The sequence below is a fragment of the Sinocyclocheilus grahami genome, unplaced genomic scaffold, assembly GCF_001515645.1.
Source record: "Sinocyclocheilus grahami isolate Dianchi unplaced genomic scaffold, SAMN03320097.WGS_v1.1 scaffold313.1, whole genome shotgun sequence".
Taxonomy (NCBI): Eukaryota; Metazoa; Chordata; class Actinopteri; order Cypriniformes; family Cyprinidae; genus Sinocyclocheilus; species Sinocyclocheilus grahami.
In genome coordinates this window covers 460,362-476,022 of record NW_015505492.1, presented here as the reverse complement: position 1 = coordinate 476,022, position 15,661 = coordinate 460,362, and the positions used below count along the sequence as shown (strand labels likewise).

The window sequence follows — 15,661 nt, the reverse complement described above, 5'->3', positions numbered from 1 at the left end:
GCTGTGTGTTTCGTTGTGAAAGCGAAACTACTTTGTTTGGTCTTCCAAAAGAGGACGATATCCGCTTCGTCATGCCTAGAGCTGATCTGTGCTGGTCGCTGAAGGAATACATCAACTTAGTGCTGTGGATCACCAGATCGGCTTTCACCGTGGACGAAGCAAAGTCCAGCCCGGGGTCGTCACATGTGGTTGCCGCAAGCCCACCCGCTGCCGCTCACTCAAGGCCACCGTGTGTGACGCTGTGTTTCGTTGTGAAAGCGAAACTACTTTGTTTGGTCTTCCAAAAGAGGACACGACTAGAAATCAGTGGTTAAGTTGTATTTACAACACTGTTCCAGAACAGTTTAACCCAAATATCCAGATGTGTGCTGCGCATTTTATGGAGGACTGTTTCCTGATCCTGGTAGAGTAGACTACAATGCCGGCTGTTCTGACTCACAGACTGTAAGTACGTTTTTTATATTTAAAGAATTTGCCACCGACGATTCAAATGCAAGTTTTGGGCAGTGTAGAGTAGCGCTTGTTGTTTGTCATTTCTCCGATCACAAAATGCAGACATGGTTTTATGGTTACTTGGCGCGATGCGATGCAACACGTAAAAAGACAGTATAAGTCATTATAATCCGTAATTATGTCCCCACTGGATGCAACAAATGCCTAGTTTATAATAGGTTTTAATGTTTTTGTCTCGTCGCTCCGGCCGGACACAGTAGCAACAGTATGTGAGGGGCGTAACATTTCCGTCTCACGCTTGTATTCGGCCAATCACAACGCACTGGATAGCTGGCCAATCAGAGCAGACCTCGCTTTTCAGACCGATGAGTTTTGTAAAAATCGACGCGTTTCAGAAAGGCGGGGCATAGAGGAGAAACAATAATGTACAGTATGTGGAAATTTTGTTTTTTGAACCTTAAACCGCATAAACACATTTCATTACACCAAATACACAAAATAATGTTCTTTTAAACAACATCATATGACCCCTTTAAGCAAAAATCAGTACATTTCAATAGGAATACACGCAGTCAGGAATATCACATAATGGCAAAAAAATTCCCAGTGCAAATTTCGCAACTAGTTCGTCGCGTTGACTAACAGAAATCTGCTTGGTTTAAAAGTGACTTCTGTGTGAGCTGTTTCATACATCACTACATTATTGACAAAAGACAATTTTGCCCCTGACCGCAGCTAGTTTGTGGTGACAAGTGAGTTTTGTGCTGAAAAATAATATATTTTTTTATTGATCTGTTAAAGCAAAAACAAAGCTGAGTCCGAAATCACATATTGTCTAGTAGGTACTACTTGTGACTGCTAAAAAAGTATGTTCTATACGAAATTCAGACACAGTACAACCGCCAGTACCAGTGCCAGTCGCATCACTGATTTTGATGCGACAGCAGCAATTTTTATAATTACCCCATGTTTTCCCCCATTATCACGATAAACCATAATAATTGAACAAATATGATGTGTTAAGGCTGTTAACCCGTGATTATTTCATAATTTTCTAAATGAAATATTTATTAGTTCAGGACAATGTTCCACACAAGCGGTAGAGGGTAGTATATCCATACTCTTCCACTGAATTTCGTCTTTTTTAACGTTATGACACCACCCACCCCTTTGCTGCAGACGGATCGTGCAGGAGTGCCCGCACTGCCCGGGTGTAAACAAATCTACAATCTAGCCATCTGTTCGCAAAAGATATCATGATCATATGAATGGAAAACATACGTCGCCTTTGGGGCGTTGACAAGGAACATCACAAGGGAAAGCGCTTGAATTACATCGTTAACTGTTTATCAATGCCGCTCAACACATCACCGCCGTGGTGGTTAGGTGAAGCGTTACCCTAAACTGTATGCTATTCTCGTTAACGATGGCGACACCTGCAGAACAGGACCTTGTGTTGGCAGAAGCAGAGAGCAACAAAGAGAGAGCGCAAGTGTTCGGTATCCTCAGATTGCAGGAGGATAAATCGGCCGCTGAGAAAGTGAGCGGCGCTGCCATGAAATCTGGAGACGGGAGATGGCAGGCGCCTATATTCGCATTAGCCAGAAAAGCGTCAGAAACCTTCTCGGGTGGCATTCACGTCTTGCCCAAAGTGCCAGAGCCCAAAACGGCGCCTTTTGCCGAAGAATGGGGTGCCAAGGGTAGGTTATGGATAACATTAAAGCCCGTGGCTGAAGGCGGGATTGTGTTGTTCAGATGCAGAGCCTACGTGTATGGCAAGCCGTTTTAACATTGTTTGCTTAAAACTAACTGTTTTGTTTCTAGTACTTATTTTAAATGACTAGTAAAATGTATATATACACGGATTAAAATCTATTTAGTTAGTTGTCTTAAGTATTATATATCCCATTGCTACTAGTCAGCATCGCAATGGTGTGTGAAGCAGGCTAACTAGTCCATTATTGCTGATAACAAATTGCACCTTTTTCCATTGAATTCTATTTGGATCTGTGCTGTTATGTATCAGCTGTTCACTTCTGATCAGAAGACCTATGTAAATACAATTGTTGCTAATAGCTATTCCATTTTTACTAGTAAGAGATACTACTACTATATTGTTTAGTTATCTCTCACTATTCAAATAGTCATGTGTTCTGATTGTTACTAGTAACGTTTTTAATCTTACAAGTGAGATTTTTAATTGAACTATAAAGTATACATTCAGACTAATGATAACAAAAAACAACCAAAAAGCAAATGTTTGAAATTATTGAAACAGTGCCTAGGAGATAAAGAATAAGTATGATTATGTAATAATTAGTCTGTAGTGAAATTGAAAAATATACTAGTCGTGTACTAAATAATACTTACTGGTAATTACTAGTAACAGTTACAGAAATACATAGTAGTTATATTAGTTTGAAGACATCTGTTGAAATGGCTTGCCATACAACATTTTCTGCACGATGTCATAGTGGTATGATGTCATGAAGAGTGTGCCTTGTTGGTTTGTATTCATTTGTGCATCAAATAAATCTTGTTGTTTTAAGACTACAAAGCACCAGTTCATACAGTTACTGTAAAAAAACACTTGACAGATTAGATAGGCCAATCAGCCAAATTAGTACGCTACTGGTTTTTCATGATTGGCGTTTACCCCCCTCCAATGATCATGACAAATGACCAAACTGATGGTGAATTAATTTAATAATAACATTAAGAAGAGTGGAGAAATGCACAACATATGAAGTTATTTACACCAGAAATCTGATACAATAAGGCTTCATTCACATAATAATATCCAAATAAATTGGAACTGGGAACCAACCGACATAAGAGGGAAGTAGATTACCACAGTGTCCGTATTGTTTGACAGAGCATGTCTGAATATGTTTGCATAAGAATTATTGATTCACCTGATGATAAAAACAGAGTCCAATGTATCACTAACAATTCAAAACTGATAAGTATATCATTTGTGCAGTATTTGTTGTTGAAACACAAAACAAAAAGTGAAATGCTGCTGTTAAGGACTGGTGAATGACTGTACAGTCAAAACCAGTGAAAGCGCTTTAAGGGTTTGTTAAAATTTAAACTCAGCCATGCAAAGTGTGGTCACATGTTAGTTCTAAAGAAACAGCCAGAGGTTAAAGTATTGTGATGAGTTGGGGTTGTTATTTTTCATTGTCATGTCCTTCTACCATAATAATGCTATAATTTTTGGATAAATTAGTCTGTGGGCTTTGTGTCTTCCAGCATTTCGAGATCCTATGGCAATGGAACGAGCAAATTTGCTTAATATGGCAAAGCTTAGCATCAAAGGCCTGATCGAGTCGGCTCTGAGCTTTGGACGAACTCTGGACTCTGACTACCCGCCTCTGCAACAGTTCTTTGTTGTCATGGAGCACTGCCTGAAGCATGGTCTCAAAGGTACATTATGTTCAGTTATCACCGAACAGCCAGCCACAGAGAACCATCTGTTAACCACAACTGTTATACACAACATCATAATCATTTAAAGTCTTTATATGCTTGCTTTTTGGTAGAATATCTGATTTAGTGTTAAACATTCTCTGTTATCAATATCTCTTTTATATTACCTACAGTGGTGCGAAAAGGTTTTTGCCCCCTTGTTTTTTTTATTTTTTGCATATTTGTCACACTTAAAAGATTCAGATCATCAAACAAATGTTAATTTTACACAAGGATAATGCAAGTAAATGCAAAATGCAGTTTTTAAATGATGATTTCTGTTATTAAGGGAAAAAAGCTGTCCAAACCTGCCCGGCCCTACGTAAGAAAGTAATTGCCCCCTAAATCTAATAACTGGTTGTGCCACGCTTTGCAGCAACAACTGCAATCAAGTGTTTGCGATAACTTGCAATGAGTCTTTCACATCGCTGTGGTGGAATTTTAGCCGACTCTTTGCAGAATTGTTTTAATTCAGCCACATTGGCGGGTTTTCGAGCATGAATGAACTGTTTAAGCATCTCAATCGGATTTAAGTCCGGACTTTGATTTGGCCACTCCAAAACCTTAATTTAGCTTTTCTTGAGCCATTCAGAGGTGAACTTGCTGGTGTGTTCGGAATCATTGTCCTGCTGCATAACCCAAGTGCGCTTGAGCTTGAGGTCACAAACTGATGGCCGGACATTCTCCTTCAGGATTTTCTGATAGAGTGCAGAATTCATGGTTCCGTCAATTATGGCAAGTTGTCCAGGTCCTGAAGCTGCAAAGCAGCCCCAGATCATCACACTACCACCACCATGTTTGACTGTTGGTATGATGTTCTTTTTATGAAATGCTGTGTTGGTTTTACGCCAGATGTAACGGGACACACACCTTCCAAAAAGTTCAACTTTTGTCTCATCAGTCCACAGAATATTTGCCCAAAAGTCTTGGGGATAATCAAGATATTTTTTGGCAAATGAGAGACGAGCCTTTGTGTTCTTTTTGGTCAGCAGTGGCTTTTGCCTTGGAACTCTCCCATGGATGCTGTTTTTGCCCAGTCTCTTTCTTATTGTTGAATCATGAACACTGACCTTAACTGAGGCAAGTGAGGCCTGTGGTTCTTTAGATGTTGTTCTGGGTTCTTTTATGACCTCTTGGATGAGTCGTCGTTGTGCTCTTGGAGTAACTTTGGTTGGCCAAACTCCTGGGAAGGTTCACCATTGTTCCAAGTTTTCTCAATTTGTGGATAATGGTTCTGACCGTGGTTCGCTGGAGTTCCAAAGCCTTAGAAATGGCTTTATAATCCTTTCCAGACTGATACATGTCAACTGTTTTGATTCTCATCTGTTCTTGAATTTCTTTAGATCGCGGCATGATGTGTTGCTCTTTAAGCATGCTTCACTTTGTCAGACAGGTTCTTTTTAAGTGATTTCTTGATTCAACAGGTCTGGCAGTAATCAGGCCTGGGTGTGGCTAGGGAAATTTAACTCAGCTTTCTAAAATAATGTGGTTAATTGCTGTTCTTTCATGATTTAACAGGAGGGGGCAATTCATTTTTGACGTAGGGCCACATAGGTTTGGACAGCTTTTTGCCATTAATAAATGAAATCATCATTTAAAAACTGCATTTTGTATTTACTTGCATTATCTTTGTGTAATATTACAATTTGTTTGATGATCTGAATCTGAAAATTTAAGTGTGACAAATATGCAAAACATTTAAAAAACAGGAAGGGGGCAAAAACCTTTTCACCACTGTATAGGCCTATGTTAGTGTTGTTCTTAGGCACCTGACAGTTAGCAGCCACTGTTATGCCATGTTTATCTATTATAGGAAAAGAAAATGAGGAAATGCTTTTTTATTCATCCTCAGATGACAGATCATCTGAAGTTCTTGTCCATGAGCCAGTGCTGCAAAAAAATTGGAATACTATTTTGAGTGTTTCTTCAAAGCTTTTGCATACTCTGTATTACATATTGTGACCCTGAGTTGCTTAACAAACATGTTTGTCTCCATCTCCCAGTGAAGAAATCGTTTCTTGGATACAACAAGTCATTGTGGGGGCCTCTGGAGATGGTTGAGAAGCTCTGCCCAGAAGCAGGCGAAATCGCAGCCAGTGTACGAGACCTTCCTGGCCTTAAGTATGTTCAGTGCACAATGTTCAGCTTACTGTTACATTGATTAAATTGCACACACATCTGTAGCATTTAAATTTTGTTTATATCTTTCAAATGCTCTAAAAAAAGCTATCAAGCCCACTACTATATAAATATACAAATGCTTTCTCACAGTCATTCCTCAGTACAATAAGAAATGTGCCATTCAGAATAGGGAAGTGCAAATTTCAGTTCTAGTTCCCTGACATAACTGAAACTTGCAACTGCAAGAAAAGACTATTTCCAGAATCAAGCATATCACTATCTGTCTGTCACTATCTATCTATCTATCTATCTATCTATTTATCTATGATTTTTAAATCAAGCCGAACCTGTCTGTACGAACATGTCTGTACGTGTTTGCTAGGACGCCTCTGGGCAGAGCCAGAGCATGGCTGAGACTGGCACTGATGCAGAAGAAATTAGCAGATTACCTACGTCTCCTCATCACCAGGAAAGATATTCTTAGGTTAGTATTTTCCCAATATTCATTCTTTGTTCCTTTGTCACAACAGTTGTGGTGGGGTATTAGTAATCTGAGAAGTGATAAGTTGTGTCTGAGACTAACTAGTGTTGTGTTTCCTGCTGAGGCCATTAGAGTGCAGTGAGCAGTGCTCACTAGAGGGTGTGCATCACTTGTAGCCATCTAAAAAATTATTTCTACTTCTACTGACTGAGATTTAAAAGTATAATTTTATATGCACTACCATTAAAAAGTTTGTGGTCGCGATGACTTTTTAAATTATTTTGAAAGAAGTCACTTATGTTCACTAAGGCTGCATTTTTTTGATAAACATTAAAACAGTATTATTGTGAAGTATTACAGTTTAAAACATTTACATTTAGTCATTTAGCAGAGGCTTTTATCCAAAGCGACTTACAAATGTTGACAATAGAAGAAGCAATCAAAACCAACAAAGGAGCAGTAATATGCAAGTGCTATGACAAGTCTCGTTTTTTTTTTAATAAAATAATATATATAAAAGAACTGTTTTCGATTGTAATATATTTTAAAATGTAATTTATTCCTGTGATGAAAGCAGAATTTTCAGCAGTCATTACTCCAGTCTTCAGTGTCACATGATCCTTCAGAAATCATTCTAATATGCTGATTTGCTGCTCTAGAAACCTTTCTTATTATTATCAATGTTGAAAACAGTTGATCTGCTTAATATTTTGTGGAAATCATAAACTTTTCTTTTTCAGGATTCTTTGATGAGCATATGAGTATTATGTATTTACTGTCACATTTGATCAATTTAATGCATCCTTGGTGAATAGAAGTATTCATAAAAAAAAAAATCTTATTGACCCCAAATTTTTGATCGGTAACTCCACGACTATAATAAAGAGAATAAATATTATTTAAAAATGTATTACCTTTGTGCATGCTGTCAAAAGGCATTTTTAAAGGGATACTCCACCCCAAAATGAAAATTTTGTCATTAATCACTTTCCCCCATGTCGTTCAGAAACCTTTCTTATTATTATCAATGTTGAAAACAGTTGATCTGCTTAATATTTTGTGGAAATCATAAACTTTTCTTTTTCAGGATTCTTTGATGAGCATATGAGTATTATGTATTTACTGTCACATTTGATCAATTTAATGCATCCTTGGTGAATAGAAGTATTCATTAAAAAAAAAAAACTTATTGACCCCAAATTTTTGATCGGTTACTCCACGACTATAATAAAGAGAATAAATATTATTTAAAAATGTATTACCTTTGTGCATGCTGTCAAAAGGCATTTTTAAAGGGATACTCCACCCCAAAAAGAAAATTTTGTCATTAATCACTTTCCCCCATGTCGTTCCAAACCCGTAAAAGCTTCGTTCGTCTTCGGAACACAATTTAAGATATTTTGGATGAAAACCGGGAGGTTTGTGACTGTCCCATTGACTGCCAAGTAAATTACACTGTCAAGGTCCAGAAAAGTATGAAAGACATCGTCAGAATAGTCCATCTGCCATCAGTGGTTCAACCGTAACGTTGTGAAGCGACAAGAATACTTTTTGTACGTGAAGAAAACAAAAATAACGACTTTATTCAACAATTCGTCTCCTCTGTTTCTCTCTGCATCACCATAGCGCCATTTTGGAGAATAACCACTGAACACAAGCAGCGTACGCTATTCTGTGTCAGCCGTGCTGCATGGATGCGCTGTTTTTGTTCAAATCAAAGCGTAAATACACGTAGGAAGACGAACGAAGCTTTTATGGGTTTGGAAGACATGGGGGGTAAGTGATTAATGACAAAATTTTCATTTTGGGGTAGAGTATCCCTTTAAGGCTTTAGGAACACAATCAATTCTATGTAATGCAATTCTTTTACAATGGAAAATCGACACATTGCAATTTCATGGTTTGATCAATATGAGGCGAAGATATTTATGTTTTTATAGACCATGTGGCTTCTCCTTTTTTTTTTCTTCTTTTTTTAGACTGAATAAATGGAGCTAGAATTTGGACCATTATATTGAAATGATCATATTTGGTAGCATCCATATTTAAGCTGCATCCATAGAAAATTGTCTTTTTCTATCTATCTAACGTATTTATATTTTTTGTTTTGATACTAATAAACCAGTGATAAATGTCAAAGCATTTGTGTGTGTGCATTTGCAGTGAGTTCTATGAGAACTCGGCAGTGATGCTGGAGGAGGAGGGAGCCGTCATCGTTGGTCTCCTGGTGGGACTTAACGTCATAGATGCCAACTTATGTGTGAAGGGCGAGGACCTCGATACACAAGTATGAGCGTTGTGTAGTGGCCATTTTTAATAACCTGCCGTCTGGCTTATATTTGAGAAATATTAATGCCTTGTATTGGAATTCACAGGTTGGTGTAATAGACTTCTCCATGTACTTGAAGAATGACATTGATGACTACAGAAGTGAAGAAAGGTAAAAAGTATACTTTGTAGACAATAATTGATTACGTTAAATCATTATAATTACCTTGATGTATTATGCTGTTCGATTAACCTCCATCATAAATATGTTTTTAATAGAAATGGACAAATTGCAGCTATTTTGGATCAGAAAAACTATGTTGAAGAATTAAATAGGCAGCTGAAGTAAGTTCATGCTCTTTCTAAAACTTCTGTGATATATTTAGGATGAGTGATTGTGGCTTTTAAAAGCAGATTAATCTACCAAAGCACTTAAAAAATTTTGGTATGAGTGCTTATGAATTTTATCTAAAACCTTGTCTTGGTCAAAGTTCTACAGTTCAAGGCTTACAGGGACGCGTGGAGTCCTTAGAAAAATCCAACTCCAAACTCATCGAAGAGGTACTGTTTGATTTCAGAAGAATAAGTCGTATCTGTGAAATAGAAGTATTCTATACTAACTTGTTGCTGTCATTATTTTTATTACAGTTGGCAATAGCAAAAAACAACATAATTAAATTACAAGAAGAGAACCACCAACTAAGAACAGAAAATTCAGTCATTCTTATGAAAACACAGCAGCGTCTTGAGGTGCTGTTCTGTGATTTTAATGTGTTTGTATACAACATACATCAGGCAGATAGTAGTTCATGCACACAAACGTATTATATACTTCTTTTAAACATTATATTATGTGTTCCTGAAGAACATTCTGCCAGTTTTTGTGATCCATTTATGTTTAAATCAATAAAAATATTATAAATGTGTGAAAAATGTTATCTGTAAGATACACAGTATTCAGTATATACTATAATTGCTGTTTTTACTGTACTCTATTCAGATTGCAGAAGGAGATTTGAACTGTGAGCTTGACACGTATAAGCAGTCAAGGCAGGGCCTGGATGAAATGTACAACGAGGCAAGACGCCAACTTAAAGAAGAATGTCAACTCAGGCAGGTCAGTGTTTATATATATAAAAAAAAGCAACCTGCTATTCAGGTTGTGCAGTGGCACACTGGCACTAAGAAGAGGTCAAACCTGTTTTTGAATGTATCTGTGCTCAAGGATGTGGAGAACGAGCTGGTTGTGCAAGTGAGCATGAAGCAGGAGATGGAAATGGCCATGAAACTGTTAGAAAAGGACATCCATGAAAAGCAAGACACTCTGATTGGACTTCGGCACCAATTAGATGACGTTAAAGCCATCAATGTGGAGATGTACCAAAAAATGCAGGTAAACCATATTTTTTATTACGTTTTCTACACAATTTGTGGTTAAAATACGCTGTAATCAATCGATTTATTCATAAACAGTCTTCAGATGACAACATGAGACAAAAAAATGACATGATCGCACGGTTGGAGGAGAAGACCAATCAGATAACAGCAACTATGAAACAGCTAGAACAAAGGTGAGAAGCAGTTTCTCATTTATTTTGATTCATGTCGATCATAACGTTTAGTCATCATCATACTCCTGAAGTGCATTCAAAAGATTTTCAGTCACTTGAGTGTTTCAAGTGTTTATTTGAATGAAATTAGAATATTTTGTTTAGCCTGATTCTAACCTTGTATTTATATGATGTATATAAAAACGTTTCAAAACATTTATGGCCAGTTCAAAGTTTTAAGTAAGGCTTTGTTTCATTTAAATTCAGATTAATTCAGATTTATGTTTCCAGAAAGTAGCATATACTACCATTCAAAAGTTTGAGGTCAGTAAGATTTTTTTTCTTCTAGCAAGGGCACCTTAAAATGATCAAAAGTGACAGTAAAGACATTTCTAATGATACAAAAGATTTCGATTTCAAATAAATGCTGTTCTTTTCAACTTTTGAATTTTTGAACATATAGGCCTAAATGCAGCCTTGTCAAGCCTAAGAGACGTCTTTCAAAAAACATTAAGAAACCTTACCGTTAGTGTACCAGTGTAAATGCATTTCAGGATATGATATCTGCTTTTCCAGGCTAAATCAAATTAGTGTGCATTGATGGCGTCCGAACCATCAGTGCTTTTGTTTCATCAGTAGAAGTGGTTTTCAGAGGGTCTAGAAGTGTCGGATACCTTATAGCATGCAAAGGACTTTGCATGCATGTATTCTGAAGGCGCATTGTATTGTTTTCTATCATCTAACCGCTCATCCTTTAGCATTTGTGTTATTTTCTTGTGGTGACGTGGTGCTGTCATGTCCACTTCATCCTTCCCTTTCTTCTCTGTTGATTTACCGCCATCGTATTTCTGATATATTATGACTGCACTGCTTAATAAGTTCTTAAAGCTTTGGGATGAATTTGAAATTCACTGATATTTACATCCTCTTTCCCTTTTTGTTCCCCTTTTCATTTCTTTTTTCTCATCTTCTCCCTTCCTATAATTCCATTGTTTTCTTTATCAACAAATAGCGACAAAGACCTACTCAGCCAGACAAGAACTCTTGCTATGTCGTTTGTAAAATGCGCTAGCACAGATACCGAGCACCAATACAAACTAGTTAAAGATATTTCCTTCTGATAGTAAGATAAATTTGCTCTTTGTTACTTAACACTAGTTGTGTGGCGATAAGCCTTTGTTGAGTTGATCATTCTTCACTAGCCCCTTTTTAAGTTTTATTTGATGATGCTTACTGTTTTTCCACATACTATTTAGTAAGCAAATCTTTCTTGTGGTTCTATAGCATAAATATTAACGTGTAACATTTAACAGTCAAAGAAACCACAAATATGACATGTCTTTTATCACCGTCTTCAATAAATTTGATGTTTTCAACTACTCGTGACTGTTTATTATTTGTCAAAAAAACGTTAGAAAATCAAAGTAGCCTCGACCCTTATGAAATTGCCAACTCGTTTCAACTTTCTGGCTTTTCCCGCAGCGCAACATTTCTGTCGTCTGGCTCTGTATTTGTTCCCGCTCTATTGTGGCTGTTGAATTATGGCCATCTTTATATTTTGTTTCCCATATGTTCCAATACATTCCCGCCCATTCCATTACATTCAGAGCCGTAGTTTTACCCAGTTGGTTTGAATTACACCAGATTGCAGGATGCCGAGAGGGAACGTGCCGGTGCCGAAGACGGGGTGCGCAAATTCAAGCAGGACTTCACAAACAAAGCTGACAGTCTCCAAAAACAGATTTCCCAGAGAGAGAAGCAAATGTAAGTTTTGAATTTGTATCACAACATCTCATTAACGCTGGCGTGGAAAATAGGAAATGGGTTTTAATTGACACTTTTTATTTAGGATGCAGCTGGAAACAGATTTGAAAATAGAAAGGGACTGGCGGCAGACGTTACAGAATGATTTAGAAAGAGAACGAGAGACCATCGTCCAACTCACTGCTGAAGCACAGCAAATCAACGGACTCAAAAAAGTACGAAGAATTCATAGTAACCATTAGGTCCACAATAAATCTGTATGAGGACTTAAGTGCTTGTGTCATTTAATGTGCTTCTTTGTGGATATTTTTGTTTTGCTGAATGCACAAACATTCTCTATTGGGCTCTGACGTGTCTTTGTGTCCTTTCAGGAGTTTCACAGGTTGCAGGATGAGAATACGCAGCTGAAGGGAATTTGTGAGGAGCAGGAACAGGCGCTGGAGGAGCTGGGCTGCAAACTCAGCGAGTATGTATGATTTAAACATCAGTGTCATCTGGGAGCCTTCAAATCATGTTATTTATTTACTCATACACATTTTTCTTATTCAGGTCAAAGTTGAAAATCGAAGATATAAAAGAAGCCAACAAGGCACTTCAGGTTTGAAACATTGTTTGAGATAAACAATAAAGTACCTGGAACATGTTTATAGACATGTGGCTTATAGATCAAAGTACCATTAGAAACCACCACTGTGTTTTTTTTGTACTGTCAAAATTTAATCAACCTTCTGTAGTTTAACATGTTTATATTAAACAGGGTGGACAGGTCTGGCTGAAGGACAAAGATGCTACGCATTGCAAACTTTGTGAGAAGGAATTTTCAATCTCCAGAAGAAAGGTCAGAACCAAAATGCTATTCTGTAATACACAACGGTGTCTCTATCACAGCTTGCTGTCCATTCTCACACATCCACACTAATTCAACTGCTCTAAATAAAGAAATTTACTGGCACAAGGAACGTACTGGATTTATGCATTTCCAAATAAGGATTAGATGACACCTGAATAAAAGACCGAGTTGGCAAATGATGCTCTGTACTCTTGAAGTCGGCATGAAATGAAAAGAAAAATTCTAAATGCCTGTTATCCATCCTACTGTGAAGGATTCAGCCATACATGTTTAATTTTTTTGGGACCTCTTAATAATTAACCAAAATGTCATAACTTGATCCTCCAGTGAAATGACAACTTCTTTCTGGTGACGCATGCCAGACTTCTCCACACATTTAAGCTGTGTTCCAATTCAGAGGCTGCATCCCGAGATTGAATGTGTCACAGTGGTGCGACAAATGTCCCATTTCGAAGTCTCCTTCAAATGCGTCCTCAAATTGAGTCCTTTGTGTACCTATCTAGAAGGATACAACGTGGCAAGGCTTAGACATCGTGCCCTGGAGACAACAGGACTTTCTTTCTTTTTTTTTTATTTGAGAGAGAGAAAATGGCAGATTACATGGTTCACCCATAAATGAAAATTACCCCGTGATTTACTCCACCTCAAGCCATCCTAGGTGTATATGACTTTCTTCTTTCAGACAAATAAAATCGGAGTTATATTAAAAAATGTCCTGGCTTTTCCAAGCTTTATAATGGCAGTGAATGGGGTTCAAGATTTTGAAGCATAAATCCATCATAAAAAGTTCTCCACACAGCTCCAGGGGGTTAATAAAGGCCTTCTGAAGCCAATCGATGCATTTGTGTAAGAAATACATCTACATTTAAAACGTTATAAACAGTAATCTCTAGTTTCAAGTCCTTTTCAAATGTTACTGCTGCTCGTCAAATGCGGCTGTCAGTTGCTAGGCGACAAGAATAGGCTAGCTAGACTTTTCCATTTAACAACGTTCAGCTCGACATTTGTGGACTTCTTAGGATGCAGCCCCTGAATTGGGACACGGATTTAGCCCAGCCCCTTTTCATACAATTAAGCCGACATTCAGATCTGCCTCCATCCAATCAAGAACTGACGCATTGAACCAAATCCTGCATTACTTTTTTGTTTGATATTCATTATTCATTTCGATAATCCATTTGACTTTGATGTATGTCACAATGTCCTGTTTTATCGTTAAAGGGGACCTTACTCTGAACACTTCTGATTTATATATTTAATTTCTATGAAAAACAACTAAAAGGAAATTCCACAGAGCAACTGTTTGGATGAATATCAGTAGTGAAGATCCCACAGAGTCATTTTGAGTCTGATCCAAACCACACAAAAAACACCAACAGGCCCTTTAATTGAAAGCTCTCTTGCTTGTCTTTGTTTGAACAGCACCACTGCAGGAACTGTGGGGAGATCTTCTGCAACACCTGCTCGGATAATGAGCTACCGCTCCCCGCTTCACCCAAACCCGTGAGAGTCTGTGACACCTGCCACGCTCTGCTCCTCCAGCGCTGCTCCTCCAATGCCACGTAAGATAGAAATGACAGCACATCGTCACAAGGGCCAAAATCAGCTTTAACTCAGACTGCGCTGTCCAGCATCGTCAAAGTGACCAAAATGTATGCAACGTTTCTCTGTGTTTGAAGTTTACATTTCACATAGGCCTGTTGCCTCAGAGAAGACTTAATGGCACTTGTGCAGATGGCCAATGCCGTGTTTGTCACAGAGTGTGCAATGAAAGAAAATGAGTTTACAAATGGATTAATGACTCTGAGTGCCCCATCTGGGCTGCAAGTAGACTGATTTAGATTATTTATACTAGTACAACACTCCCATGCATTGTAAGTATACTTTTGATATATAAGGGTGAACGGGTTTCATTCCTCAAGAGTCAAAAGTGAGCAAATGCAGTTACTTAAAGGGATGTAATTTCTTGAGCAATTATATTTCAAATTCAGTTGAAATACATAACCTTACATTCATGTGTGCCTGTATAACAAGCCAAACTGACAATTAGGGATTTTAAATGTTTCCCTGAATCTAGATGGGCAAAAAATGTATGGGTATATGCAAGTAAAAATATTGTCAGTGCTGCTCGAGAATGACTTGAGGTGGATTCACATCAAATAGCACAGATAATAATGTTCAGGTTTCTTTTCTGCAAACGGTATTATTTCACAATTGCAGATTTACTTTGGTACAGAACTGGAACACTACTCACTTTGAGTATTTGTGCTAATGTTTGTTTGGATAATTACTCGAAATACAACTGTTGTATTTCATACTTAAATGTGACGTTTATGTATGAAAATATACATACGCCTTAAAGCACTAAAGTTGATTATAATTCCAAGACTCGTGTGATGGATCTTAGCATTTAGGTGCTGCAGTGCACACACTATTAATCAAAGGTTTGGGGTCAGTAAGATATTTTTTGGTTTGTCTGTTTTGAACATGAACTCTGCTGTAAGTAATTAAGTAAACCTAATTTTCCTCAGTTCAATAATTGTTCATCTTGAAATATTAATAATAAGTTAATGTTATGTCTACTTCAAAAATCTGTAAAGATTTTACAGCTGAAAGATGTACCACAGCCTGAAGATAGATGTTTAAAATTGTATAGAATTACTTAAAGCTGCAGTCCGTAACTTTTTTTGTGTTCAAAATTTA

The 15,661-nt window shown here is 37.5% G+C and overlaps 1 protein-coding gene across 2 annotated transcripts in view; it reads left to right on the top strand.

Moving 5' to 3' along the window:
* rufy2 (RUN and FYVE domain containing 2) overlaps positions 1-15,425 on the top strand; it is a 17,244-nt gene extending 1,819 nt beyond the window's left edge. The window contains exons 1-18 of one of the 2 annotated variants that reach the window (XM_016294139.1): positions 1,626-2,153; positions 3,709-3,882; positions 5,928-6,045; positions 6,428-6,529; positions 8,690-8,813; positions 8,902-8,966; positions 9,074-9,139; positions 9,286-9,355; positions 9,443-9,544; positions 9,795-9,911; positions 10,020-10,187; positions 10,268-10,365; positions 11,989-12,108; positions 12,194-12,323; positions 12,480-12,574; positions 12,658-12,706; positions 12,866-12,946; positions 14,381-15,425. In XM_016294139.1, coding sequence (XP_016149625.1) covers positions 1,862-2,153; positions 3,709-3,882; positions 5,928-6,045; positions 6,428-6,529; positions 8,690-8,813; positions 8,902-8,966; positions 9,074-9,139; positions 9,286-9,355; positions 9,443-9,544; positions 9,795-9,911; positions 10,020-10,187; positions 10,268-10,365; positions 11,989-12,108; positions 12,194-12,323; positions 12,480-12,574; positions 12,658-12,706; positions 12,866-12,946; positions 14,381-14,524 — 2,115 coding nt within the window. In that variant the 5' untranslated portion in view covers positions 1,626-1,861 and the 3' untranslated portion in view covers positions 14,525-15,425. Of the gene's footprint in view, positions 1-1,625; positions 2,154-3,708; positions 3,883-5,927; positions 6,046-6,427; positions 6,530-8,689; positions 8,814-8,901; positions 8,967-9,073; positions 9,140-9,285; positions 9,356-9,442; positions 9,545-9,794; positions 9,912-10,019; positions 10,188-10,267; positions 10,366-11,988; positions 12,109-12,193; positions 12,324-12,479; positions 12,575-12,657; positions 12,707-12,865; positions 12,947-14,380 lie in introns of those variants that run through there. The other variant, XM_016294141.1, reaches the window with a different exon arrangement.
* The last annotated feature ends 236 nt before the right edge of the window (positions 15,426-15,661 follow it).